This window comes from Jaculus jaculus, chromosome 7 (genome assembly GCF_020740685.1).
Source record: "Jaculus jaculus isolate mJacJac1 chromosome 7, mJacJac1.mat.Y.cur, whole genome shotgun sequence".
NCBI classification, from domain to species: domain Eukaryota; kingdom Metazoa; phylum Chordata; class Mammalia; order Rodentia; family Dipodidae; genus Jaculus; species Jaculus jaculus.
The window spans coordinates 90061679-90071897 of NC_059108.1; the positions used below are offsets into that span (position 1 = coordinate 90061679).

At 45.4% G+C, this 10219-nt stretch overlaps 1 protein-coding gene across 3 annotated transcripts; it reads left to right on the top strand.

Annotated features, from left to right (window-relative positions):
• The first annotated feature begins 724 nt into the window (after positions 1-724).
• On the top strand, positions 725-5435 carry Sstr1 (somatostatin receptor 1). Of its 3 annotated transcripts, none has more exons than XM_045155478.1 (2): positions 725-1503; positions 1911-5435. In XM_045155478.1, the coding sequence occupies exon 2, from the start codon at positions 2032-2034 to the stop codon at positions 3205-3207; it is 1176 nt and encodes a 391-aa protein (XP_045011413.1). In that variant the 5' UTR covers positions 725-1503; positions 1911-2031; the 3' UTR covers positions 3208-5435. The 3 variants fall into 3 exon arrangements, 2 of the variants coding, with proteins under 2 accessions (XP_045011413.1, XP_045011414.1); XM_045155479.1 differs by having other exon boundaries at positions 725-1318; XR_006638190.1 differs by lacking the exon at positions 1911-5435 and adding an exon at positions 1692-1895 and having other exon boundaries at positions 725-1318.
• Positions 5436-10219: the final 4784 nt, after the last annotated feature.

Genomic DNA, 10219 nt, shown 5'->3' on the forward strand with positions numbered 1-10219 from the left:
ATTATAACTTTTTTCTTATAAATAATTCAATGTCTGCCATGGGATTTTGCCATTATTTATTTGACTCTGATTGGTAGGAGGTTGTTCTTTCCCTTCCAACAACTGTTAGTTTTAGAAACTAAATGCAGATGCATAAAAGATTGCCCGATAAAGCAGTAAGCCATTAAGAATTATAGATTTTTGCTTTTTATCCTGCATCCCTCATTTTTATTTTTATTCTGGTAGAGTACACACAAACACTTTCCATGAGTTTACTTTCTAACTTGACTCCCTGGTGTAAATGTGAGATAGACCTGGAGCACGGGGGGGGGGGGGGGGGGGGGGGAGTCGGCACTGGAAGCAGCAATACTCTGAGGCCAAACACTTGACCTGTAGGTCAATCTTTCGAGACTTGCCTTTTCAGACAAGACTTGAAGGGACTTTAGGAGAACACAGTACTGTTTAGAAAAAGGAAAATAATTGGATACTCCTGTGTGACAACTGCAAGGGCAAAGAACCATAGGTCAAGAAAAGTGGGTCATGGGGGAGTCATTTAAAATTCATAGTAATTGATCATCTTGAATGAAATCAACAGTTTTAATGATTGTAATGATTCCATGATTTCTGAGGAGTCATCACTCAAGGGCACCCATATTTCCTTAATACTTTACCTAAAAACCTGAATGTCGTCCCGCTGAACCTAGAGTTGGTGACAAATCCTGTCATCTACCCAGCCATCCTTGAGCGGATTTGAGCTGGCGCGCCCGCCTGCCAGGACCTGGGCGCTCTCTCCTCCATTCCCCGCCTGCCACTGAGTCTCCAAGGTACAAAGTGCAGCCCGGACGCGCAGGCGGAGCGGAGCTGTGCGGCGCAGCCCTATCTCTCCCCGGTGAACACCTACATGGATTACCAGTGCCTCGCCTAGCAGGCTCCTCCAGAGCTCCCAGCTGTGCGGCCCGGTTTCTGCAGCCGATATTACACTGGGAGATGCGGGGGACGGCGGAGTTCTCTGGGCATTGCGAGCTTTAGTAAGGATCGCTGGCTTCACGCAGCCCTCCCGGCACTTGAGCCTGCAAGAGAGCTGCCCGCGCTGCTAGAACTCAGAATCCCCTAACGCACCACGGTGGTCCTAAGTGCCCGCGGCACTGGGTCCGTTTCCATCGCTCCGAGTATTTGCGTGGGCCCTTGTCCCCCGGCCAGACCCAAAGGGAGTCGGACCTCGCCAAGAACGTCAGGGCGCCATCGGCTCACACAGCATTTGGCAAGGACCATCTACGCTTCAGGCTGGAGATAACCAGCGCACTTTGGGAACAGAGACCCCTGGGAGCTTCAGCTGAAGGTCTGATGGGCTGGTGGGGGGGTAGGGTGCCCGGAACAGCGCGGTAGGTGGGGAGCTGGAGTCCGTCCCATGACCCAGGAGAGAGCAGCAACTGAGGTAAACTGAGATGAACTCCAGACACCTATGTTTGGGTTCGCTCCAGTCCTTGGCTGGACGGGATGGAGCGGAATCTAGACCCTTGGCTGGTATGTACCCTTCAGAAAAGCAGAGAGACTCCCAGGTCCCTCTGAGGAATGAGTCAGTGTGTAGCGAGGGAAGCCTACGTAGCCACTGGTGTTGAGCCTGGGAAGAACTGGGAAATGGGGAGGGAACCCTGGGGTAGGGTTGGAGGGGAACAGCCACCTATGTGCCCTACCCCCTCTTGTTTTCGTAGCTGCTGACGCGATGGTTGTGTCTACTAATCATTCACCAGCCCAGAGCCACGCCAGTTAATGGCTTTGCAGCGCTGAGCTCCAGCTTCTTCCTCCACTCACCGGTGTGCCCCGGCGCCCCAGGGCTGCAAGAGGCAGTTGGCGCAGCGGCCGCTGGGCGATGCGTCCCGCGGACCTTCGTAGGAACCGCGCTCACCTAAACTGCTGCGCTCTTTCCCCAGGCGCCAGGCGGCGGTGAGCGACCAGCCAGCAGCCGGGTGCCCACGGAGGGCTCGGTCGGACAGCGGGAGCGCCAGGAGAGCGCTCGAGTGCCGGCAGCCCCCCTGGTGCCCTTCAGCTGGGATGTTTCCCAATGGCACCGCTTCCTCTCCTTCCTCTTCTCCTAGCCCCTGCCCTGGCAGCTGCGGCGAAAGCGGCTGCAGCAGGGGCCCCGGGACGGGCTCTGCGGAGGGCATGGAGGAGCCGGGACGAAATGCGTCCCAGAACGGGACCTTAAGCGAGGGCCAGGGCAGCGCCATCCTTATCTCTTTCATCTACTCCGTGGTGTGCTTGGTGGGACTGTGTGGGAACTCCATGGTCATCTACGTGATCCTGCGCTATGCCAAGATGAAGACGGCCACGAACATCTACATCCTGAACTTGGCCATTGCCGACGAGCTGCTCATGCTCAGCGTGCCCTTTCTGGTCACCTCCACGTTGTTGCGCCATTGGCCCTTTGGCGCACTGCTTTGCCGCCTTGTGCTCAGCGTGGACGCGGTCAATATGTTCACCAGCATCTACTGTCTGACCGTACTTAGTGTGGACCGCTATGTGGCCGTGGTGCACCCTATCAAGGCCGCCCGTTACCGAAGGCCCACTGTGGCCAAGGTGGTGAACCTGGGCGTGTGGGTACTATCGCTGCTCGTCATCTTGCCCATCGTGGTCTTCTCACGCACGGCGGCCAACAGCGACGGCACGGTGGCCTGCAACATGCTCATGCCAGAGCCTGCCCAGCGCTGGTTGGTGGGCTTCGTGCTGTACACGTTTCTCATGGGCTTCCTGCTGCCCGTCGGGGCCATCTGCCTGTGTTACGTGCTCATCATAGCCAAGATGCGCATGGTGGCCCTCAAAGCCGGCTGGCAGCAGCGCAAGCGCTCGGAGCGCAAGATTACGCTGATGGTGATGATGGTGGTGATGGTGTTTGTCATCTGTTGGATGCCTTTCTACGTGGTGCAACTGGTGAACGTGTTCGCTGAGCAGGACGACGCCACCGTGAGCCAGTTGTCCGTCATCCTTGGCTACGCCAACAGCTGCGCCAATCCCATCCTGTATGGCTTCCTGTCGGACAACTTCAAGCGCTCTTTCCAGCGCATCCTGTGCCTCAGCTGGATGGACAACGCTGCGGAGGAGCCGGTCGACTACTACGCCACGGCCTTAAAGAGCCGCGCCTACAGCGTGGAGGACTTCCAGCCCGAGAACCTGGAGTCCGGAGGTGTCTTCCGTAATGGCACCTGTACCTCCCGGATCACTACGCTTTGAGTCCCCCTTGAGTCCCGGCCCTGCGGGGCGGGAGAGAGTGAGGAGGAGTGGCTGGGTGGGAGTGAAGAATAGCCCGGCACTAGGGTGCGTGGGAGTCAGGCGAGTCTGCGCACCTGCTAGGAAAGTCCTGTGCTCAGCTTGTCAACTTGCAAGACACTCCTGCTGGCCCCCCTCCCTGCCCCCATTTCTCCCCCACTGCGCTTGCTCCTTGGAACCTCTCTCTTCTCCACACCCTGTAACTTCAATCTTCCCTCCCAGACTTGCCAGTGCATACCAGGAACTTCTTAACATCGCCAACTCAGACTCAGTCTGGTCCTCGCCCCCTCTAGCCCTTATTTCCGTTTGTTTAATTCGAGCTACAGTTACCGCCACGGGTTTACCTTGGGTGAGTTCCCATCTCGTCCCCAGGGCCCTGGCAGCTAGGCCAGTGTCAGAATCTGCCTTTGTTCTTCTGCGCAGCCTTCCTTTGGAGACCCCAAGCTGGAGGGTGACGCGGGAGTTGGTATTTTCTCCTACCCTTGGTGAAAGCACGTCCTTCCCTGAGTCCTTCCATCGCTCCCTCTCCCCCCAGAGCAGAGCCAGATGCTTAGGAAAACCGATCCTGCGCCTGGACTGGGCGCAGGTTCATCCCCATCCTCCTTTTGGAGCAAAAAGGAGCGGAGAACAAGATAAATTTGTGGAAAATTCACGTAGATGCCACCCTCCGGAAGGGGACGGGGAGGCGCTAGGTTGCAAAGTCCAAGCGCAGGGCGCTTCAGTGCTGCGCGGGGTCCCAGATAGGTGCAGGCCCGCGCACTGTGAGGGGCCGCAATGCTGCTTGACTTTGTCCCTCCCCCACAAGTTTCTGGAAGAACCGACCTAAAAATAACAACAGACTGGATTTCCTTCTCTGGTTCATATAGAAGCTCTTCACAGAGGCCAAGACTTGGAGTGACAAGTTTAGAACCTTGCCCAAAGCTAGCCCTGTGGACACAGCCTGCAGGCTCCCGGAGTTGAGCACCCTGGCCTGGGCAGGGGGCCGGGTAGCTGCCTTTCAAGCGGTGCCTAGTGTTACTTCCTTGTTTTATTACTTATTTATTTATTTGTGGTGTTTTGAAAAAATGTTTCTGCTTCTGTTTTCTCTACTTGCCTAACAGGGTGTCTCTTGGGGGACCCTAGGAATGCAGTGGGAATAGAGGAAATCTGCCTTCCCACTCCAAAGATTCCTGAAAACCTTTTCTCTTTGGGGCCCCGCCTTACCCTTTCCTCTAGCTTTCTGATTTTTGCCTGTGTCTAGTGAAGTTGGAGATTTTTCATACTTTTCTTATTGTAGTCTCTTGTCTTATAATAATGATAAATAAATGATAACATGGGTTAGCCTACTCTCCATGCAGTGTGAAAGTCATGAATTCTTGACATCCTAGGATGTGTGTGTATATGGTGTATGCACATATATATCTTTGTTTATCTTGGTTCACTGTCACTAGTCTATGAAACAATTTCAATTCTGCCCCAGAAATGTGAGTGTAGCTCAAACACTCATTTTCAGGGGTTCAAGTACCACTGAAACCTGTAGCTGAGAAATGTAATTTGGAAACTTTAATAACTGTCCCTGCATCTTCTAGATTCCCTCAGAGGTAGTTCTTAGATACATCTAGTCAGCAGAGTCACTTCTTTTGAGAATATCAGATATAAAATAGTGTGTGTCAACATCTATTCTTAATACCATTCTGGAACTCTGAGCAGGGAGGGATTAACAATTTTGTTTCTTTCTATATCCCGCATTACTTTGGTATGTTGGTTTGCATATAGGAGACATTGTACACATGTCTGTCTGATGGTTGATTAAGTAATCCAGTTTAGTTCAATGATCCTGAGATAATCAATCTTGGGTTCTCAGATTCTGTCATTAATGTGACACACAGTGTTTGAACGCAATGTTGAAAATATGTTTTGAGTACATTTGCTTCAAGAACATCATACTTTTCTCAAAGCAGTAACCAAGAGTTAAAATGTCTCTAATGTTTTGTTTAAACAAATGAACAAATGTGCTTTTGATTACAAATCAGTTTTGATCTGTCCCTTAATACTAATATATTAGTAATCTTCTGTTAAATAGATTTTAATAGTTAAGGACAGTAAATTTTACAAATTGAAATCTCCAATCTTATCCTCTTAACAGAATACAATTTTGTGCTCTTAAACTATCACCATTGTAATATTAACTAAATAAACAGAAGTATGCTGTTGCAAGTTGTTTGGCTTCCATCTGAATTTCACTTTCAGTCGTACATGAACAAACACAACTGATTGCCTTATAAGTTTAAGATTTTCAATTAACTTTGGAAATATTACTAGGATTACATTTTTTTCTTTGAATTAATTATTAAAAATAGAATCTTGTTATCCTGTTAGATGAGCATGTATATGGTGTGGGTGTGTGAGTGTGCGGGAGGGAAGCAGAGAAGGAGAAAAAGAGGAGGAGGAGGAAGAGGAGTGAAATCAATGTGAACAGGAAACAGTGTGCCCCCCCCTTCCAGGTTACACTTTCCTGTCACCAAACTGACCAGACAATATCACCATTTCTCGCAAATTAAATTGCTGTCTGTTCTCATTTATAACCTCAGACTTCTTTGTAGAGCTAAGTAATTGCTAATTTACATCCAGAAAAAAAGATAATGGGAAGGGAACGTGTCTCTTAAAAGTGTTGCAAAGGGGGCTGGAGAGATGGCTTAGTTGTTAAAACATTTGCCTGGGAAGTCTGAGGACCCAGGTTCTTTCCCTAGTACCCATATAAGCCAGATGCACAAGGTGGCACATGCATCTAGAGTTGGCTTGCAGTGGCTAGAGGCCCTGGCTTGCCCATCCTCTCTATATATTTACCTCTATCTCAAGAAAATAAATAAAATCTTTTTTTAAAAAAGTGTTGCAAAGGACAATGTGTAAAGGACAAAAAAAAAATAAAGAAATCAGTTCGCAACATACAACATAAGAGAAAGACATGTTTACTGCTTTGTTCAATGATGACCAGTTCCATCCTGCATGACTGTAATAAAATGGCTGTAAGAAAGCCTTTTAAGGGTATTTTTGGTAGGCTTTATTTTTATAGCAGTATTATTTTCATAGCAAAATCAGTGAAAGAGTGTTTTCCAAACAGATGAAAGCAGTAATTCCAGAGGTACAGTGGAGCAGGCTGCTTCAAATGCCTTCAAAAACTCAGCAATAGCAGGCTTTATGTAGTTCTATACATTATCTTACTATGACCTGTGATAGATAAACACTTGTTTTCTAACTATTGTTAAAAGATATAGAAAAGTGGCAAATGGAAAAAGAAATTTATTATTTAAATGTGTAATTTTCTTCTTGATTCTGGAGATTGAATCCAGGGTCTTATGAATGCTAAGCAAACCGTACAACTAAGCAGCATTTCCAAAACATATAGTTTGTTATTCAGGCACTGAGTAGTCTAAACAGTATTCCAAGCTTCTTCTAACTTGTTAACTGAGAAGAAAAAAGAGCTAATAATTTAAATAACTGTTTCTTTTCCAATTTTCAAACTCTCATGTAAGTACATTTGGAGTTCTTATCTAACCTCCACTTTCTCTCTTGTTGTCCCCAAAATGCCTTTAAGATGAATGTAGGCAATTTGGACATCCTTGTGGAGGTGATGATATAAGTCCTAGAGAAAGGGGCTTTCTCTGTCTTTCAGTTTTTCATCCCGATGGCTGCAGATTGGTAAAATTTGCATTTGTCAGGGCCTGGGACCTGACATCCAGTGAAGGACCTGTGGGCAACAGCCTCTCAAGTCATCAGTGGGCCTCATGCAGACAGCCAGCCCAATGGCTGCCTCAGCCTCTGCTAAGGAGTGACCATAGCCTGACACTACAACCCCTTGGTCAGCCTGGTGAGTGGGTCAGTGGCTGGAGAGAACCCTGGGGAATAGGTGGTGGTGACTTCAGACTCTTCTAGGTTTCACCTCTATCTGCAGCTGTTTCTGGTCCTTCACACTTCTCTTCACCTTGGCCAGACTCATTTATGAAAACCATTCACAGCCTCTCCACCCACCCAACTAGAAGGAATTATAGAAGTTGAGTCCTTCAGTTGTATGCAATAGCAGGAAAAGTGTTTAGGAAACCCTCACTCCCACTCCAATTATACCCAAATCCTGATTTTTGGGTATGTTTGCATTGCTTAGAAGTGGAAGAAAAGCTTTCTCCTATCCTAAGATGAACTTTCCCTCAGAGAGAGATACTGCAATGGCTCCTGATTTAGAGGAAGCGAAAATGTATAAGTTTAGTGTCTATAAGCTATTATCTCACTTTCAAATGACTCCTCACTCCCAAACTATTTCCCAGTCTATCTTCTCACACAACAACTATAGATAAGGATCATATCTAAAAACCCTTGATGCCTCATCCAGTGTTTATCCTGACCATTGTACGGAAGATTGAACATGTAATATTGGCTTTACATGGGTACTGGGGAATCAAACCCAGGCCTTTGAAAGCAAGTACCTTAACCACTGATCAATCTCTCTATCCCTGGAGACACATTTTTATTTTTTATTTTTTTTGTAGAGAGAGCAAGATAGATAGATGGATAGACAGAGAGAGAGAGAGAGAGAGAGAGGGAGAGAGAGAGAGAACTGGCATGCCAGGGCCTCAGCCATTGCAATAGAACTCCAGATTCTTGTGCTACCTAGTGGACATGTATGACCTTGCACTTACCTCACTTTTATGTGTCTGGCTTACTTGGGATCTAGAGAGTTGAACATGGGTCTTCAGGTTTCACAGGCAAATGCCTTAACTACTAAGCCATCTCTACAGCCTGAGACACATTTAAAAAAATAAAAATACATCTCCAAATTACCTTAAGTAATTAATAAAGATAAAATAATAACCTCTTAAGAAAAACTTTTTTGTGGTGGGTTATGTTCTACCAATTTGGCTCAATCCCTTCTTTATTCCATGGTGCTATTTCAGAAGGGTAAGTACTAAACTGAGAAGACTGCCAGGAACTCACAGCACTTGCTGTTACAGTGGTAAGTATGCACAACACATGGCATTCAAAGTCTACATTGCATTCTTATAGGATTGTGTGCTCTGAGGTAATGACAACCAGTTCCACATATGAAAATGGATATCTGGTTTCTCTTCTAACAAACTGGCATTAAAATAAGGAAGGAAAGTTCAAAAGTTTCTGTAAAGGAAGACAGGTAAAGAGATAATGTTGTGAGTGATCATTTATGATTTTATTATCGACCTGGAGACTGGGTGCTATATTGAGCACACATGTGACATGACTGTATTACAGGTGATAAGACATACTCTGGCTTATGATTTCAAACATATAGACAATGAAGATGTTTCTGCAATGATAAGGTTGAAGACTCTGTGAATTGATATAACTTGTTCAAACTAATAAAACAAAATGCCTTCTTGTGAAACTGTTGGGAAGGCAGGAGCATCATCTGAAAGAGGGAAGTAATTTCAAATGAAAGTCCTCTAGTAAAACTTTCATTTTTTGGGGGGAGGGGGGTTCAATGTAGGGTCTCACTCTGGTCCAGGCTGACCTGGAATTCACTATGTAGTCTTAGGGTGGCCTCGAACACTTGGCAATACTCTTACTCCTGTCTCCCAAGTGCTGAGATTAAAGGCATGAACCACCACACCCAGCAAAACTTTCACTTTGATGATAAACTGAATTATTTTCACTCACTATATTAAGCTCAATTTTAACCAAATACAAGAAATACTGTGTCCAATCACATTACTAAAATTATTTTTCAGGAGTAATGAACTTAGGCTTTAAAAATAAATCTCTTGGGCTGGAGAGATGGCTCAGTGGTTAAGACACTTGCCTGTAAAGCCTAAAGACCCAGGTTAGATTCCCCAATAACTTTATAAAACAAGATTCTCAAAGTGGCACATGCATTTGGAGTTCGTTTGCAGTGGCTAGAACTCCTGGTGCACCCATTCTCTCTCTCAAAAATAAATATTTAAAAAATAAAATAAAATAAATAAATAAATCTCTTTAACCAAGATTTATATAAGCTTTCAATTCTGGATGGACAAGATGTACTAAAAGAACAGTTGGAAATATACAGCTAAACTATCACCTCTTCAGAAAGCTTCAATGCTTATCTCCTTCTCAGCATGCATATGACTGAAACTACTATAGAAAAAGACTTAAGTAATCTTTTAGAAAAAAGTCTGAAAGCTTTAGACCTTAAGAAAGACTTACTATGTATTAGATTCCTCTTGGAGAACACCAGTTATGGGGAAGCAGACTCAGAATTCATGCAGTTCTGAGATTTGAAAAGACAACTTATGATCCACTCAGATGAGAGGTGAGAGGAAGAGACATAGAGAAAGAGAGAGAAGGAAGAGAATACATGGAAGGCAAGCAGATTCACTATGGACACTAGTATCTGTGATTTGCTCACATGGCTATTCAGGGAAACATGAACAACAGCTCTCGGTGTGTCATGCATGCCTATGTAACCTTTGAATAAGTCATAATCTAATTTTAACAATAGTGGCAATATGTCTACTCAAAGTCAACAAATCAAATATTAATACACATCATGTCTCTCTTCAGCTATATCACTAACACTAAATTCCTTTGTCTCTGATTCAAGAATTCTGTGTCTTCCAGAATCTATGAAACAGCAACTTATTAGTTTGTAAGTAAGGTAAAGTAAATTGCAGAGTCTGCTGGTATCTGTCTACAACTGAACTATTACCAAGGCCTAAAGAATGCAGTTGGTTAAGCCTGGATGATAAAATCCACTTTAGGAGCTGAAAGTGTTAATTTAATCAGAGGTAGTAAGGCAACAGCGAAGATTCCAAAAGAAAAGTAAGATACGTTTACCCAAAGCACATAACAAATATGTTATGTGGTAAGAATACAAATAAGGACCATCTACAATATGCCAAGACATCAACAAATGGAAAATGTTATAATGATTATCATTAATCATTATTAATATTCTCTAAGAGCAAGTAGAGAGTTGAGATGATTCATATGTTAA